The sequence below is a fragment of the Nanorana parkeri genome, unplaced genomic scaffold (genome assembly GCF_000935625.1).
Source record: "Nanorana parkeri isolate BGI_ZX_2015 unplaced genomic scaffold, ASM93562v1 scaffold116, whole genome shotgun sequence".
Taxonomy (NCBI): Eukaryota; Metazoa; Chordata; class Amphibia; order Anura; family Dicroglossidae; genus Nanorana; species Nanorana parkeri.
Genome location: NW_017306384.1, coordinates 1,867,135 through 1,886,999, shown reverse-complemented (window position 1 = coordinate 1,886,999; position 19,865 = coordinate 1,867,135). Strand labels below are relative to the sequence as shown.

General features: G+C 40.6%; 1 protein-coding gene across 1 annotated transcript in view; it reads right to left on the bottom strand.

Moving 5' to 3' along the window:
- The window catches only part of MAPKAP1 (mitogen-activated protein kinase associated protein 1), a 180,009-nt gene that overhangs the window by 3,824 nt on the left and 156,320 nt on the right, over positions 1 to 19,865 (bottom strand). The window contains exons 10-11 of the mRNA XM_018553305.1: positions 17,231 to 17,368; positions 209 to 306 (exon numbers count right to left, since the gene is read on the bottom strand). Coding sequence (XP_018408807.1) covers positions 209 to 306; positions 17,231 to 17,368 — 236 coding nt within the window. The remainder of the gene's footprint in view (positions 1 to 208; positions 307 to 17,230; positions 17,369 to 19,865) is intronic.

Here is a 19,865-nt window from a genome sequence, read left to right as displayed (position 1 = left end):
GGGGACCAACTGGCTGGGTTGCACCTTTACAGGCCCATCAGTATTGTTTTTCCCCGATGGAAGAGATGCTTCTCCACAAGTATAAGTGTGCACTATGTTTTGTTACATTATTTGATGGCAGAATCTTGCATGATGCAGCAGTTGAATCAATAGTGACTAGAGGTAGTTTTATTCTGTAAACACTGGATTGCAATAACAGCAAACTCACCTTTAGGACAATCTCATTAACGGTAGCTGCATCAGATTCAAAGTAAAGGTGCTTGTAATCATGGTTATTGAGGTAGGTCAGCTTGAACATTGCGTGGCCTGTAATGGAATCAACAACTTCATTAGACACATAATATTCAAATAAAGCAATGAAAATTAAAAAAACACAAGAAAACACTCCAAGAAATAAGCGTGGGTCATTGGTAGTATAACGTTCATGCTGGAAGTATACCTGCTAAGAACTCACACATGAAATGGTAAAAATGAATCTGTTTAACTCCAGGCTGTAACAATACAAAATGCGAAAAAGTCTAAAGGGCAGCATACATATGTCAAGCTTTGTGTTATAATTGGGTTTTTACGATCTCAAAGTCCCCAAATGCAAACACAGCAAACTTCTCCCCAGATATCCATTCCCAGGTTGAAGGAGGGGCAGAGGGAGACATTTACATTACTTAGCAGAATTTGTAAAACACATTGCTGATCATCAGTTGTAGTATGTGGTTGTAGTACGTTAGGTCACTGACCTGGAACGTTTATGCAGATCAGGAAAGTCCGATTTCCTGATCTGCATACTTCTCTTAAGTCAGTGACTCAAAGCATTGAAGCAAAGCAACTAGTATAGTCACGAGAGGTCAGGAATGGAAGCCTCCATGCTTCTCCAATGAGAGGTTTTCTGTAAGGCTTGCCACTGGGCTGAATGGGAAAACAATGCTCGATTTCTACATTCACGCTTAAGAGTGTGGTAGGGAGAATTCCCCCTGCCGGGCTATTGAATTCTGACAGTGGCAGGTGTGCTAATTGGCTGCAGTCACTGTTAAGGTGGCCATACACCTTACAACCATCACACGACTTTCGTTGTGCAATGGTTGTAAGGTGATTCAAATTTTGTGCGACCTGCCCATCATGGACAGCCAGATCGTACTTGTGATCATCGCAAGTCCTCCCCACTGAGGGAAGGCCTTGCAGACGATTGCAATGGTGAGCGGGCAGTGTGCGCTTGCGCAGCACGGGTCGTGCAGCTTTCGTCTTGCGATCGTGCTACTAGCGTGCTCGTTATACCCTGATCACCCGCGTTTATCACACGATAATCATCAGGTGAATAGGCAGCTTTAAGCTGAGAGTTTCCCAACTTTCTTTGACAATAAAGAGATGCTGACAAGACCTTGCACTTGGCTGAAATTCGAGCAGTGTATGACCATCTTAAAGACCTACTACTAGTGGGTTAATTATGTGGGTGGAGAGTATTTCAGTGTTGTGATGCTGTTAAATGGTATGAAAAAAAAAAAGCTACCTTTAGAGGTTTCCACATAACAGTGCTCAATTATATACAGAGATTTGTATGGCTGATGTTCCAAACGTACAACATTTTGAGAACTTATAGGTGTTAAGACCGCTGAATTTGTACTAATATCACATGTAAACATCCACTTTGATAAATATATTCCAGGTATAGTTTTATAGAGGGTCATTTTATTACATTTAGCAATCTCTGAACATGAGACATTTTATCTGGGAAATGTATAATTAAATATAATTACAAAGCATTAATCTTCCCCTGGTAGCATGTCTAATGATTTAAAGAGGGGGAACAAACATATAACTTCCTTAAATCATTCAGCAAATTAAACTTGTTTGGTACATATATTAGTAGATGCCTGCAGCTGGATAATTTGTTTCTATAATCAAGAGGCCAGAAGGGTTTCAAGGAGAGGAGGGATACTTCGTCCTGTGCACTCACTGTATACTGTAAAATGTACATGTGTGTATTTGCTACTATTCTGTGAGATTTCAGTATCACTTTAAAGGAATGTATTACTGAGAGAATTCTTCTGAAAATGGTAGTTGCCATCCTGTCATGCTGAGCTAATGGCTCTAGTATTTTCTGAGTTCATCGGCAGAACAAGTATGAATATCAGCTTCCATGCCACATACTTGTTTTTGGGCAATGACAGTAAGAAACAAGAAGATAGCGCCTGATGGCTAGCATTCTTTAGGGGAAGGTCAGTAGTGGAGCCTACATATTTCTCTTGTGATAAGATTCCTTTAAAGTAGAAAGGTGGGCAATTGCACAAACAGAATGCTGTGCGATGTGAATGACTATGAACAAATAAGATGTGCTGCATTAGGAGACCAAATTTACTTTTGAAGAAAACTTTTCAGGGTCAGTTCACACCACATCCATTGCATTCCGGGATGGATAGTGCCCGGAATGGACTGCATCGTATAATTAAAGCCTCCCATGTTCATGTTCTGGGGCGTGACATTCATGTCAATGGCACCGCAGACACTGCTCCCGCCCGCCAGCACCAGAACGCGTGGAACAGGTGCGATCGCAAAAAAAAGTACATGCGCCATTACAAATCGTTTGCTCAGGAGAAAATATCATGTCCTGCATCTGCTGCCTCTGCAGACACTTGGTGAGCTTCTTCCAGTCCAGCACTTTATACCTGTCCAGTCTGTATCAGCAGTCATTAGCAAAGTCTCTACCTCAGGGTCATTCCACTTATTTTACTTTAAAGGCCACGTTACCACAACACAACAATGTGAGTACCTCAGTATGCTCTGGTGCCTCTTATCGTGAATGGCACCCAAAGGCACGGTACAATAGTGACGAACACACCATACCACAATGTACATAGTTCACTTTAAGCAACACTTACAGATCTGGTACCTCCCCTAGCCTGTGACTGGACAGTGAAAGGAGAAGCAACAGACTGATGAGCTTATCTCTCTGTCACTCTGCTCTCTCCTCCAAACAGCATATTATTTGTTAGCAAATGAGCACTGCAGTAAGATGAATGTCTCATTGTGCTGTTTCTTTCTCACAGAGTCTGAATTCTGTTGTATAGGGGTTTGCAAGAAACTCATAGCAAGTCAAAATTCAAGTACTTACACTGCTTGCATTTTTTTTTAAATAATGTATTAATTCATAAACAGAGAGCTGCATTAAATAGGCTTCTATATTTACCGCAAGTTCAGCTTTAAAGTGCTCTGCCAGCCCATTTAAAATTAATAGGGTGCTTTAACACAGTGCACCTTGACCTCTTTAGCTCTTTGGCATGAACTCAAATCAACGTGTTTGGAGGAAGAAAAATGCTGACTATGACCCTAAGAACACCATCCCTACAGTCAAGCATGGAAGTGGAAACATTATGCTTTGGGGCTGTTTCTCTGCTAAAGGTACAGGTCGACTTTGCCGCATTGAGGGGCCAATGGACAGGGCCACGTATTGTAAAATCTTGGATGAGAACTTCCTTCCCTCAGCCAGAACACTGAAGATGGGTCGTATGTCTTTCAGCATCACAATGACCCAAAACATACCGCCAAGGCAACAAAGCAGTGGCTAAAGAGTAAACACATTAAGGTCATAGAGTGGTCTAGCCAGTCTCCAGACCGTAATCCTATAGAAAATGTATGGTGGGAGCTGAAACCTCGAGTTGCCAAGCAACAGCCAAGAAACCTTAAGGATTTAGAGAAGATCTGTAAAGGAGAGTGGACCAAAATCCCTCCTGAGATGTGTGCAAACCTGGTAACCAACTACAAGAAACGTCTGACATCTGTGCTTGCCAACAAAAGTTTCCATCAAGTACTAAGTCATGTTTTGCTTGGGGATCAAATACTTCTTTTACTCACTGACCTGCAACTCAATTTATAACATTTGTATCAAGTGCATTTACTGGATTTTTGGTTGATATTCTGTCTCTATCATTTAAAATACACCTATGATAAAAAATGATAGATCTTTCATTTCTTTTAGGCCAGTATTTAAAGACAATTTAAAGTTAAGTCCATAAACTCACTAGCCAGTTCTAAAACCACTGCCTCTTTTATCAGCTGTTGTGACAGAGTGACACGGAGAGTCACAATATGGCGTATCTTGTGTGTCAGGAGTCAAGGCAGCTAACAAATCCCATTATTCTAATAGGGACAAGCTGTGACTCTTCTTATAGACAGTCCAAAAAGTTTACTGGTAGCAGATGTGATGGATAGTTGTGGAGTGTATGCAGGTAGGAGAGACAGGGAAAGTGGAACAGAGAGGGAAGGATTGAAAACGGAAAGACTGGGAAATGAACTAGACTTGACTACGTTTATCTGATAAAATAGGGAGAGACAAGTAATAGGGAGGGAGGAAATGGAAGGGTTATGTTCCTAAAATAGGTCAGCATAAGCATCATGTCCATATCATTCTCTATCGAATGTCTTGTCCTAGGCTTCCTGTCAATGTTGTCTGTGAATGTCCTTAGCTGCACCCATCTTAAAGGCACATCATTAAGCTTCCTATAAGCGTCAAGTGTAACATGCCTTTCCAAATGTATTAAGACTTCTACTCAGCATTTTCCAAACCAGACAGGTCACGGGGTGATATAAAACATAATTAATGTAATTGTGTGCTGCATTTTACTGATGATGGTTGGCTTGTTATTGTTTTCATATGGCTACAAAACATATTGTAGATTAATAAAGAATTAGCTGACCCAAAAGTGATATTTTAGTTACAGGTGGAGTCTGGCAGGCTAAGTCAGCTCCTGGCTTCTTATATGACTTGGATACTCCAATAGGAGGATCTTCGTATTATCCACCCCTCTGTTCCTGTCAACCTGGGAGTTTAGAATGCCCAAGCCAGCAGGCTGTGTTTCAGATTCCCCCTACTTCATTCTTCATAATATCCAAACCAAATTGAACAGGGACAATGCGGTCCCTTATAATGGCTTAAGAAGGTGTGAAGACTCAGGAAGCACAGAGATCTCACCAAGACAGTCAACAAGAGATAAGAAATGGTCAATCCTGTGGTTAAACTTTCTAGCTTCTGCCATTAACAAATGATCTGTTTTGAGTGAACTGACCTTTTAAATATACATGTCAATCAAACATGGCAATTTTCCATTTCAAGTGAAACCTGTACTTGGCTGTCCTGCACGCTACATGCGTATGATTGCTGGGACCTTCACTTTATAAATTACCCTAAATCTGAGTACGTCAACATGCAGGTAATGTGTTCTGTGGTTCTGAGCAGGGTTCTTTTCTGCCTCATAACAGCCTTGGCCACACAAAGATAATGAAGCAGAAAATGCACAGCACAGAATTAGACAGGGCATAGTCGTGCAGCTGATGGCTGTAGTGCAGTATATAAAACGGGTAGTTTGGGTGTAGTGTAATATATAAAACTTAAAGGGTTTTTTAGAAGTTTAAGGGGAGGCCTGTGGAAGGTCTGACAGTGGGTAGTATTTGCAGGGGAGGAGTGTGGAAGGTCTGATAGTGGGCAGTATTTGCAGGGGAGGAGTGTGGAAGGTCTGACAGTGGCAGTATTTGCAGGGGAGGTGTGTGGAAGGTCTGATAGTGGGCAGTATTTGCAGGGGAGGAGTGTGGAAGGTCTGAAAGTGGGCAGTATTTGCAGGGGAGGAGAGTGGAAGGTCTGACGGTGGGCAGTATTTGCAGGGGAGAAGTGTGGAAGGTCTGACAGTGGGCAGTATTTGCAGGGGAGGAGTGTGGAAGTTCTGACAGTGAGCAGTATTTGCAGGGGAGGAGTGTGGAAGTTCTGACAGTGAGCAGTATTTGCAGGGGAGGAGTGTGGAAGTTCTGACAGTGAGCAGTATTTGCAGGGGAGGAGTGTGGAAGTTCTGACAGTGAGCAGTATTTGCAGGGGAGGAGTGTGGAAGTTCTGACAGTGAGCAGTATTTGCAGGGGAGGAGTGTGGAAGTTCTGACAGTGAGCAGTATTTGCAGGGGAGGAGTGTGGAAGTTCTGACAGTGAGCAGTATTTGCAGGGGAGGAGTGTGGAAGTTCTGACAGTGAGCAGTATTTGCAGGGGAGGAGTGTGGAAGTTCTGACAGTGAGCAGTATTTGCAGGGGAGGAGTGTGGAAGTTCTGACAGTGAGCAGTATTTGCAGGGGAGGAGTGTGGAAGTTCTGACAGTGAGCAGTATTTGCAGGGGAGGAGTGTGGAAGTTCTGACAGTGAGCAGTATTTGCAGGGGAGGAGTGTGGAAGTTCTGACAGTGAGCAGTATTTGCAGGGGAGGAGTGTGGAAGTTCTGACAGTGAGCAGTATTTGCAGGGGAGGAGTGTGGAAGTTCTGACAGTGAGCAGTATTTGCAGGGGAGGAGTGTGGAAGTTCTGACAGTGAGCAGTATTTGCAGGGGAGGAGTGTGGAAGTTCTGACAGTGAGCAGTATTTGCAGGGGAGGAGTGTGGAAGTTCTGACAGTGAGCAGTATTTGCAGGGGAGGAGTGTGGAAGTTCTGACAGTGAGCAGTATTTGCAGGGGAGGAGTGTGGAAGTTCTGACAGTGAGCAGTATTTGCAGGGGAGGAGTGTGGAAGTTCTGACAGTGAGCAGTATTTGCAGGGGAGGAGTGTGGAAGTTCTGACAGTGAGCAGTATTTGCAGGGGAGGAGTGTGGAAGTTCTGACAGTGAGCAGTATTTGCAGGGGAGGAGTGTGGAAGTTCTGACAGTGAGCAGTATTTGCAGGGGAGGAGTGTGGAAGTTCTGACAGTGAGCAGTATTTGCAGGGGAGGAGTGTGGAAGTTCTGACAGTGAGCAGTATTTGCAGGGGAGGAGTGTAGAAGGTCTGACAGTGGGCAGTATTTGTAGGGGAGGAGTGTGGAAGGTCTGAAACTGGGCAGTATTTGCAGGGGAGAAGTGTGGAAGGTCTGACAGTGGGCAGTATTTGTAGGGGAGGAGTGTGGATGGTCTGACAGTGGGCAGTATTTGCAGGGGAGGAGTGTGGAAGGTCCGACAGTGGGCAGTATTTGCAGGGGAGGAGTGTAGAAGGTCTGACAGTGGGCAGTATTTGCAGGGGAGGAGTGTGGAGGCTATAACAGCGGGCAGTATGTGCAGGAGAGAAGACTGGAGGGTATGAAAGAGGTCAAATCATTTCTTCACCAGACTGGGGTCAATACCAAAGAATCTGGGGGTCCGGGGATCTGTCATTATTGCAAGGCAAAACTCTGGAATGTGTTAGTTTAGAAGAGGGTACATTCACTATTGGTGGCAGAATTCTTCAGCAGTGAAAGGGAAAGCTATAATTAATCTCATTAGCACAAAGGGGGGGACGGGACTGAAACATGCCTGTCCTGTGGGGAGCAGGACAGGGCAGTGAAGCATCATGTGCTGTGAGTAGCGGTCAGGGTAAAATCTGAGCGTTGCTCTTTGCACTGTGAGCTCACAAGTAACACTGGCAGAAGACAAGCTTTTAATTTATAGAAAGGATAAAGGAATGGGAATATCTAGTGTAAGTTCATGAATGTGTCTTGGCATCCACCTCAGGTAAACTGCAAGGAAGCACTAGGCAGGAGAATAGAGCAGAATGATCACAGAAATGAGCCCTCAGTGTGCTGCTGCTCTATCATTGTCCAATCAGCAGCCTGGGGGCATGTTCTTAACCAGCATATGCTGAAGCAGTGGAGGTCCAGGACCTGGATGTGCTGTCTGCCAGAATCACAAAATTGGTTGAAAAGTCACATCTGTGTTTTCAGTTGCTTGCCTAAAGTTCACTGTTAACGGTTCTACCTATGTCCTAGGCTGAAAGTGAGTCTCTGGGTCTGGAAGCCAAATGGGGATACAGAATGGGTTTATTCACAAAACATCTGCCAACATGCAACTTAGGGACAAAGAAAAAAGACGCTTGACAAACTATTTTGCTCCAAATTTACAATGACCATTGGTAAGTTACACATTTGGAACACTGTCCATCTGCTTAACCCTTGCATGATCATGCATTTGACACTATTTTATCATTGTAGAAACTGTTTGCAAAGAAACAGAAGATCTAATTTATGAAAAGACTTGATAAAAACAACACCTATCTGTGCTGCTTATAGCATTCCTTCCCATTTTCAAGTGTAGTATAGAAAAAAAGCAGCAGTTATGTAAATGATGAAGAAAACATACACAGTTATTAAGTGCAGTATGGGGTAATTAATCTTCACGTTTCTGCTGCAACTCACTGAAGGAAACCCCACTGGACATAAAGCCTTCCAATGACTGTGATAAGGAAAACAGTTGAAAATAAAAAAAAGCACAAAGAAGAAAACAATAAGAGAATCACACAAAAGTGGTCAAGGATCAAATGGGGAGTGATATTTTCCAAACCAGTGGAGATCCCTCTGGCAACATTGCTTCTAATGTTCCAGAAACACACTGTATGCTTATTATTGCAATATATTTTCGGGCAGTAAATATAACAGCTGTTTTGTCTGATGTGACATGAAATGGCTCCGTTTGCAAAAGGGCACCTCTTATATTTACACGAGAGTCGCACTGAGAAACATCTTTGTGTTCAGAGACGACACGATAGGGTGTAAATGGGTCTGATGGCAGGTAACTCTGTGTCACAATGGTGACAGGGACATGCTGGGAAATCCAGTGACCTTTTACATACAGCTAATTAAAAAGAAATTACACAGTGTTCTCCATTCACTGGTGAGACACGGGAACAGCGGCTTTTACACATGAATAGTTTCGATTCCATCTATTGCAGCCTTTTTCTCATCTTTTAACTCTTCAGTTCCCAGGATAGGAGAGTATTCTGTGTCTGCCCTTGTTTCTACTGTAGGAGCACAAAAGGAGGGATCATGAGATAAAACATGATGGATTAATAAATATCCATTGTTCCACCATCCAAACAAATTCTGCCCAGTGCAAGTGACAATTGTAGCAGCTTTATAAGACTGCAGACATCTACAGTCGGTGCCGTGCAATATCTGGTGTAACAGCCTCGGGTGTAGTGTGTCTGCCATTTGAAGGCCCATTCATTTCTCTACAAATTAGGTTTAAAGCAAAGGATTATGAAAGAACACTTTACCAAACCACACAGAAAATGAAAGCAGGAAGGTGTTCAAAGACAGAACCCAGTCTACCTATACCCCGCCTTCTTTGGCAAGAGACCTGTGCATATCTGACCAATCATAAAGATGCAGTTTTAAAGGGTGCATTAGTTTAAAAAAAAAAAAAAATCTTCATTAAGAGTAAGTTACACGTAACCAAGACACACGTCTTTAATGCCAGTAGCAAGAGAATCATCTAACCCCCGAAAGATCATTTTATGCCCTATACACACATTCTTCAGTGTATATCCAACATTTGGAACACATACTGTGAACAGCAAAGCTGGCAGAGATACTGGATAACACTGCTGGCAGTAAAGGCAGATAACACTGCTACTAGTGCACTGAACCAAGAAGTTGGGTTGGCAAATGCAAAAAGAGACTTTGCTGCAGCTAATTCAAGATCATTAGTATGAAATCAAAACTATCCACAGTTATGCAATATCACTGTGTCAAATGCTTGAGAAATGCCAAATCTTGCACATTGATCAGAAGACATGAGGTTAATAATCCAAGAGAAGAAAAAGGAAATGCAATGCAGACACAGGGTTCTTCTCAAGCTGGCACTTTATTATTGCTTCTGTGGTTTTGTCAGACAAGCTATTTTCTGTTCACGTTTGATGCACATCTGTGTATTGCTGCATCTACTTAGCCTGTGTGTTTGCGTAAATTTGTACACTTGTTTGTAAGTGTTTGTGTGCAGTGTCTGGCACCGAAACACTTCTGTGGCCAGAGACATCAATCAAACTCTGTCAAAGTCAATGACAGCTACCAACAGACGGCCGGTGTCAAAGGTTACAGCGTAGAAGAGGAGGCAGGAAAGGTTTCTGAAGAAGAATGCTGCCGAGCCCCCACCTTTCTTAACACAGACAGAGGCAGGAGCCCCAGAATTCATCGTCTTCATCAATCTTCTTGCCACCTCCCTCTGATCGGCCGTGTGGAAATACAAAAGGTGTAGCTGGATAAGATAGGACTGATGGTCTCCACTCACCGTCTGGCACCTTGCACAAAGCTTTGTACTAGGCTACAGAACAGACTTGTCAATGAGAAACCTAGTCCTTTTCCCAAGACACTTCAAATGAGCTCTATTGTTGGTAAATTACCAAAAACGTATGATATAATTGTATAAAGGCATAAATAGTCATTGTTAATTTGAAACAAAACAAACAATGCTATAATGTTTTCAGCTAAGGACTGCTGTTTATGGCAATGTTTAGAAATGTTCTCTACACAGTCAAATGCTTCCATAATGTTAAGGATGTGCCAACATAATAAGATGCTTAAGTCTAATATGCAATGTAGGGCACTGTTGCAATGCTTATGGCACTGTATGTGGGTGGGCAAATTAACAGAAACCCCACAATAAAAGGAAGCTAAGCTTTGAAACTCCTAAATAAAATTACAAACACCGCTGAAAACGGGAGTCATATAACTGTCAGTAAGTAGTGTATGTCAGCTATAATAACTGTGCCAATTAGCACTTTGATATGTGGGTTATCAATACAACATAAGGTATCCTACAGATTTTAAAGAGGCTTAACTGATAGAACTCAAACTGCAAGGGTATCTGCCCATGAAAAATATTGCACTTGTCAAGGAGAATGGTCTCAAAAATAATGTTAGCCCATTCCAAACACAGGCAAACTATATTGGCAAAAACATGATAGTTGCCAACACACTGGTAGAATAATTGACCTCCACTCAAACTGACCCAACTGAGTGTGCATATGGTTGTGGTAGGGGCTTTAGAGACTAAGCTTCGTCTGGGCTTCGTAAAGCGCTGTGAAGAAGTGCCAGTGCTGCAGTCACGTAAAACGAGTAGATTTCACCCGTGTTAACATATTAAACAGGCAATCATTAGATTTTCATTTAAACAGTGACTACAGATAAAGGCTTTAAACCTAATTAAAAACACAAGTAACATTTGCCTTTTAAATAATTTATTCCACAAATCTATCAATAGATAATATGGTGAACAATAAAGCACACCCTCTCAGGTCTCAGAAGATGGAAGTGTCCTTTTTAGCACTCCTCCATGCAATATTTCTTCGGTTGCAAGACATTAGTGGATTCCTTTGCATGAAATTCCCATTTTAAATACCTGCTGTTATCCCTTTGTTAGGACTGCCTGTCCTAACAAAGGGATAACAGCATTGTATGTTAATGAGAAGGTCAGTTTGCCCCTCTACTTTCACTTTTAAACTGCTTGGAGTAGCTTGGAGTCCTTCCCCAAAGAAACATCTAAAAAGGTAAGAACTATTTTAAAAAATATTTTTTATTATGCTGTGTGAATGGGAACACATAAACATATGGTGAATTATTCTCAAATTTGACTGCAAAAGTGTAAATATACTTTAAACATATCCGTAAAACATCAGTGTCACCTTCTTTGCAGTCTTCAGAGGAGCTGAGGGATGTTCTTTAAAAGGGATAGTTCTGGTAGTAATGCAATTGAAATTCTAGTTACCTGGCTAAACAATTTATCCAATGGCTTTAATACTTTCTGAGGCACTGACCTGCAAGTCATCCTTCGTTCATTTACTGGCACCAAAGACAGTTGTTATATTTTTCCAAAGTATTGGTTATTGAAACTCCAGGACAAACATAAAGGTTCATAAACCAGTAACTTAGGAATGTATGATGCTAAAAGAAATCTCCAAGAACCCCATAATAGTATTGCCTGGTCAACAGGTAACTCCTGCAACACAGAAACGTCATATAATGCGTCATGTGTATTTAATAAATATATATATTTTTAGTTGTTTTTAGTAGTAGTTTTTCGGTCTATTCTTCAGTTTTCTTTCCCAATAATTTTCAGGTCCAAATATGCTGGATGCTTTGGATGACATTTGTTTTACTGCATGAACATTAAACACTCATAAAAAAACAAAATGGGGAGGATTAAATAAAGGGCTGAAGCATGTTCGCATTGAAAACTGAATTTTTACTTGGATTAGTGAATGATGCTACTTTAATCATCCAATCATGTGCCAGCTAAAATATTTTTTTTTCCTTTGCACATGATTGGGTATTCTTTGCAAAGTGAATTCTCATTTAGCTGCACCTCATTTACTGAGCTAACTGAAAATTAACTTTTCAAGTTGAAAATTCACATTGCAAAGTGAGCTTGCTCTACTAATAAATCAACCCCAATGTCACATAAAGATGAGTGGGTTAGGTAAGGGCCGTTGTAGCTCACAGAAAGTGCAGATAACATCATAGATGACATCACAGCAATTTCCCTATAGACTCAAAATCAAAGCATTGTGTAGCACTGTGCTGCTGTAGACATCCCTTACTGAGGACTAACTTATAAACAGACTGCAAGCCCAGCAATTGCATCTATCATTGACAGGCTGTAGTTTCAGCATCTCACCCCACTGGGACCAGCCTCGCCCAGTAAGATTGGGTGCCAATTTAAAACAGCAATGGGACCAATGTAATCCTAGCTCTGTTTAGAAAAGCACATGGGGCTCACTCAGAACCATTGGCAAGGAGGCTAAAAACACACAGAAGAAACCGTAAATATTCCCCCTGCAGTGTTAAACCAAAGTGTTCGCTCTGGCAGAGCTGGAGGTTTGATAGAACAACTTTGGAACTAAGACATCTCATCAAAACCCCCAAAATATGAAGGCAATACCTAGAGAACCACAGATGATGATTATTATACAGGATTTATATAGCGCCAACAGTTTGCGCAGCGCTTTACAATATAAGGAAGACATTACAATCACAATACAAATCAAGACAAGATGGCAAGGAGGGCCATGCCCATGAAGTCTTACAATCTAAAAGGGAGGGGGAAGTGATACATGAGGAGGGAGCTATGTGGGGATGAATTGTTTGAGAACGTGATGGTTGAGCGGTTAGGTTGAGGTGGGATAGGCTTCCCTGAACAGATGAGCCTTCAGGGAATGCCTAAAGGCAGTCAAGGTGGGTGACAGACGGACAGGTTGGGGTAAAGAGTTCCAGAGGATGGGAGAGAATCTAGAGAAGTCCTGGAGGCGAGCATGGGAGGAGTTGACAAGGGAGCTAGAAAGCAGATTCCAGCGTTTAAAAATATCTTGACATTGCTATGAAGCATGAGTTAATATATCGGACTTGGTGTTAAAATCAGGTACTGTGGTACATCTGAATATATGAACTGTCTCATTCACATAGTATAACTTTTTTTTAATTGCTGTTTGCACAATACATACTCTATTCGTCAATAAAAGTTGTTCTCTATACTGATTTTTTTCTCTGGAATAGAAGGGAGGCTGGGAAGGTTAATGTTAACATAATTAACCCTGTCTGTACTGTGCTGGCAGATCTCATTATCAGTTGTAAACTAGTTCTGAACCATGTCCTAAAAAGGGTTAAAGATCTAAAAGTGTTGTATGTTAATGGAGGGAAATCTGAGTCTGTCCCTAGCCTTTATATGGAAACGGACAGAGTTTCCTGTCACTTGGAAATTGAGAGAGAAGCTTAAAAAGTCCTGCTATACAGAAACATTTAATTGTAAGAAATATTTTTTGAAAAATTATTTTTAGGTATGCTGTGTGAATGGGAACACATAAAAACATAGAGGGGTTTTCTCAAATTTGACTGCAAAAGTTGAAATACACTTTAATACATAGGGAGGGGTAAATGTATGGTTATTTTGGCTTGTACAAGAGCATGATGTGCTCAAAACAGTTACTATAAGCTATCATTCTAATTTCAAATAAAAGCTTTGTGTGCTGCGACCTCCTGCACTTTTATTAATCTATTTTGGTCATAAAATGGGAAGGTAAATTAAAGCAAATTATATCACTCATTTGCTGCATTCATGGGTTCAAAGCTTTTCTGAAATATAATTATTTTAAAATAAAAAATAATACAGATCTAATCAGTTGCTCACGTGGAATATTTTAACTGGATTGTCGGCTTTGCCCATAGCTTTTTTTTCTTATCTTACCTTTGTAGATCCAACTGGAGGCACTCCTGCTTTAAAATAAAGTATGCCACAATGCTCGATTTCCCCCATCTCCCCTGGTCTGTGCTGGGGCGACAGTATAAAAGGATTCTGTGCAAGTTAAAACCTTTGTCTGAAACTTCCATAGAATATATATGGTCCTCTAGGTAACAGCTATGCCCTGCGTGGTTTGATACGTTGGTGACGTAATTGAAAGGTCTTAGTAGCCAAGCTGTTAGATAAAACCTTTAACGCTAGGCCATCATTTTTGGGAAATAAAGTAATTATGTAGCACTTTCAATTCCACTCTATTTCCAAGGCAGATAGCCCTGGCTGTCAGATTCGCAGAAGGAATCGCAGAGGATGCTGATTGATTTACTCGGGAGAGTGAAACTCGCGGGGCACATAATAGTGTGAGTTTAGAAGGCTAATGTTTCAATACCAGCAATTCTGGGGTCGGCAGACTGATACAATCACATTATTGCCATATCCACTGAATGACTCTTCTGTATATTGTCCCCCTGGAAATGATAGCATATGTACTTACTGATATTACATTTGTGCTGTGACAGTAGCATGCGTGTGTGTATACTGTATGTATGTATATCAATAATAAATATATATAGCTCACACAGGATTATACATCTCCATCTTATTCTGTGTGCATGTATATGTACTACTACAAATACTATTTCCCACCTCTGAAGATGGCGATCCTGTACTTTTCCACTGCAATTGAAGCTTTAACATGCAATGTCACTTTGTATTCAAATCTGGTACTGTGGTACATCTGAATGTATAGATTCGTCAATATAATTAAGTGTGATACGGTCTCTTTCTCTTGCTTATGAGGGTGTGAAAAGGGTCTATAGAAGATGGGTGGATTCACAATGAAAATGGAAATCCTGGAGTTTCCAAGCTTTCGAAACACATGTGTAAGACAGAAAGTATTCGTTCAAGGTTACAGATAATTTAAACATAATAAACAAACGTGCTAACTCATAAGGGCAAGTGACCTTGCGGGACAAGCTGAAACTGATGGTCCACGCGGTAAGCAGGATTCTTAAAGTCTGCTTGCAGAACCAGGCAGCCATCTCTTGGGCTGACATCTTCATCTTGACAGCCATACAATTGACCCTGCTTTGCCTGCTTGCATAAGTACAATTTATAATATCTCCCTACACTAGATAGTCTGAGCCTGTGTTACCAGAGATAAAACACAGGAAAGAGGATATATTGCACAAGTCTGAACTCTTATCTGTTCCCCATCCTCTCTGTCTCCCTCATAATTCATTCAAGGAGGACCCCAGGATTCATTTTTTTATGTAAGCTGTGCAGTAAGACATATATCACAGACTGATAAAAATCTCACTTAAAACTTGTGCAAAGGGCAGTCAGGAAGCAAGCAGGGAGTATGTATTGTATCCCTCCTCAGTAAGAAGAAGCAGGCCAAAGCCTAACAAAGGAACTCCCCTGGTAAAAAGTAGCTCCTTGAACATTAGGAACAATATGACATCGGGAAAGACAATGCAGCTAAATGTATAAGTCACACTGGCAGTTGTGCTGTAAAGAAAACATTCTTAGCCCATACAGATTTGTTATATACTCGGTTTTAAAGTTGCGGTAAGTTCAAAACTGATATTTTAATTTGGAATCCATGCTGGTGGGTCTAATATACCTGTGTTCCCATCATTCATCTGTTGCAGCCTTTACAAGGTGTTATCCCTTTTTTCAATTATTTTAAGTTGTTCTTACGTGGATGTGAAACTCTGAGATTTTCATACCCACTTTTTTTGCATGTTCTTTGAAAGATAGCAACAGCTGTCTGCTGCCTCCATTCTTCTCTATGATGAACAGAGTTTATTGGAGGGCACTCTAAACAACAATACAGATCTGTAAATTAGCATACCAAAAAATCAGAAAACAGCATTCCTGGTGCAATGATATGTGGACTTGTTCTGATATTGACTTACAGACCTATAGTAGACATAATTCAAGCACGGGTAGTTGAAACATAAACTAAGAAAAGGACAGTCAGAAATGTCCCTTAATTAACTGCCAAACATGTGGGTTTATATGTCCATTTTATCCTTACTGTATCCACAAGTGCATGTTCTAGGTAGACTGTTACTCTATGAATTGTATATGTATGCACATGGCAAAATAATCAAACCCATAAGAGCAAAACTTCTGATTATTCCCAGAAAATCAAAAGGCAACTTTGCTCTACAAATAAAAATATGGTGCACCATGACCCAACCAGTGAGGTGTAATTTTTGTGTGTAATGTTTTTATTGGCCCGAGGACCCAGAAGCTGAAGAACTTTGGGTTCTTACTAAAAATACCATCTCCCAGCTCTAAAGATGGAGATCCCGTACTTGTCCACTGCAAAGCACTTCAAAGAACTTAATTTGTTACTCTATTTGCCATATTGAGTGCCAGAGCTCCAACATTGGAGTTGCAAGCTGCTATTTGTAAAATGAGAACCCTTGATACATGGCAATAATAAATATACCACAAGTCAAATATTTTATCAAAATAGTTGGGTTCTTACAGATTCAATTTTACTGCCTGATGCCTGTATGTCGTGCTTTTAACAGAAGATTGGCGTTTAGCTTTAATATAAATTCTGTGTGTGTATATATAGCCAAAAATGTACTTTTTTACTTTTGTATAATGTAGGTAAAGGTTAAAACCCCTGACCGTTTATTTTTTGCTTTCTGGGTCCCATTGGGGAGATTCTTCTTCACTTCCTGTCCCAGATATGCAGCAGGATGTGAGTGAAAATCTCTATAAAGTGAGGCGAACACCTCTCTTAGACAGTTATGAATGGAAGTATTTGCCCTGCCACCTGTTTTGGTGACAGCTCTAAACCTTACTCTAAAATTACATTCTGTCTTTGGAGTCTCTGTCTCCAGTCCCCAATGCAAACAGAAGGGTGAATTTACCTAGTGGGGAGTCATTCTGACCCTTTCCTACTGTATCCAAAACAAAACAAAAAAAGGATTTTTGTACTCACCATAAAATACTTTTCTCTGAATTAATTGAAGGACACAGAGAAGTTCTGTAGAGCTTGACCAATAGGTTGTACTGACACACACTACTCCAGGCCAGCAACATAATCGATGGACAGAATCTACAGATCTTCACTGTGTCCTTCAATGCATGGAAGAGGAAAAAATATTTTGGCTATATATACACTTTATTACATCTAAAGAAAGTGATAATAACCATAATTTCTATAATATTTTGTATCCACCACTTACTTGGACTTTTCTCTTCAGCAAGGTCACACCCACAAAGCAAATCTGAATCAATAGAGATTGGTTTCTGTTTGATCCAGAATTTTGTGCTTGTTTTCTGGTTGGTCACTGGGTCAATCTCCACCTTCTCTCCAGAGATTCCTAAAGAATAAATAAACACAATTAATTGAACAAGAGTGGTGCGACAACAGTTCTGATATGATCATAATATAGTAGGATGTACAACTGCAGCACTCGTTTAAAAAATGGGTAGACTAAAAATAACACTGTTTCCCATTTCTACCAAATACAATTCACACAAACTGATAAAATGAAGTGCAGTGTGTTGTTTAACATGGTTTCCTACAGGACAAAATAAAATAGTTAATATACCAAACTTCCCCAAAATCTATAGATTTTGTTAAAGCCTTTAAGGTGCAATTACATTTAATAAGGGAGATTTTGGAGCATCAGGTTTGGAGAAATTTCGCACCCCAAAAATAAATCATGTCTAAATAAATATACAAAATTACATGAGGGCTGTGCGGCAGCGTGTGTAAATTTGGACTGTATGGACATAAATACAACCCCTTTGGTAAGTAAAGCAGCTCCAATTTATGTATTTCATCTGTGTATTTAGCTGTTTGCCTCACAGCTAAGACCCACCTACTCAATTTGGGTGTCTAGCTTGCTGCTTTAACCATTAGTTTTCACCTAGTTATCCTACCAGTAATGCCTTTACTGTCTTAGGGTGGTGAAACTCACTCACTGCACTGCACTATGAAGGTGCAGCATTGTCACAGGAAGTGTGTTAACATTACAGAACACTTTCCCCTCTCCTCTGGAGCATATTGAGCATATGTTCTGTAGTCCTAACACACTTCCTGATAATGCTGTTTGAGACAACACTGGAGGGTGCTTAGGACACAAGAAAGGATAGGATTTCTGCCAGGATCAACCTGACTTTTTTCACTTATCAAAACGGATATGAAAAATGCTTTCAACTGTAACTTTAACAGATCAGAAGGGTGCATATAAGAGAAGTTCATTGTTAGGGACTATATGATTTAAATGTTGGGTTATGACCTTTGGATGTGAATACAGTACACAGGGAGAGGCTAACTATTGTCTGTACATGTGCATAAGAACATATACCTGCCTGTTCACACACTAGATGAGAACTCATTTGTTCCTTTGGTAAACAAGAGATGGTTCACTGTGATGGTTTCTGGAAATGGTACATTAAACTTCCTGATTGTATCAAACCTGTAACCGAGCACACTGCTCTTCATATTTCTCTACCTAGCAATGACAATTGTGCTTAAAGTGAAACATCAAAAATAACTGATGATTTCATTGAAATGTGCCTTCACATTCACATACTGCTTTACTACAGAAAACAGCCAGGTATAGATTACAAATATACTTTTGGACTGAAAGAAAAAGGCTGTTATAGATCCGTAGCAGCCTTATTTTCACCATGTATTCTCTAACCTGAGAAATACAAAATCTGGTTGCTATGGGCTACATTTCTACTTAATTTGCTGCAATATTTTAAACAAATCTAATAGATAAATCAAATCTAACAAATGTATCAATGTGCCTTAGGTAAGGCCTGTCTCAAACCTTTGGTATTGCCTAAGGCTAACAATCAGAAATTCCTTCTTCCAGCAGGTTCTCTGAAACCATTCTTTTATCGGACTAAAGGCCAGAAGGCGGCAGACGCTGTAAGCTCAAGTTGAGACATGTACAGGGGAAAAGCAGTCAGACAGGTTTACAAACCTTGTCTGATCACTAATTTTTTCCCACTGATAAACTGGTGTTCAGCTCTGCTAACGCATATCCTATACATAAATGGTTTCCTGATTTGTGACTGTCCATGTTGCAGTTGGCAAAAGCCTAAGGGCGGCCAGGTCGTGCCTGCATGCCAACAATCCTTGGATAGTTATGGCAGCTTTAATTGCAAAAGAGTGAGTGTTTGGGCACAGGAGGCATTGGGGTGTAACAAAATCTCCAAAACATAGCAGGATTTCAGCATACATGAGCTGATGTTCCTCCAAGGGACAATTAAAGGAGCACTGCATGTTCTTGTAACATCTAAGTATTATTTAAGCACACCTGTTACAAACTTGGGCAATTCAAGCTAACAGCATAATGAAATTGTGCACATGCAGAGGTTATCTTCAGTAAAAACTGCATATCAAGACAAGTAGATCCAGGCACAGGCAGATAAATACACTCAACGTGCAATTTATTAGGCATACCTGTACACTTGCTTAATCATGCTAATATCTAATCATGCAATTATGTGACAGCAGCTCAATGCATAAAATCACGCAGATACAGGTCACCAGCTTCAGTTAAAGTTCACTTCCAACACCGGGATGTGCCAGATGTGCTGGATTAAAGCAGAACTTTACCCCTTAAGACAAAATGCCATGTTGATTGGCTACTTTAAAACACAAACAGGGTCCATAGGGAACAAAAGTAGCCACCCTCCAGAAAGAAGGACAGTGTCAGCACCATTTCAGAGATGATTTGAGCTTTTACAGCTGAGTGATACACAAATAAGATACATTTTTGTTAATAGTTGAGGTACTTAAATGCATTTTTATGGTTTAACTCCTGAGTTTAGTGTCACTTTAAGGAGTGGTGGTGG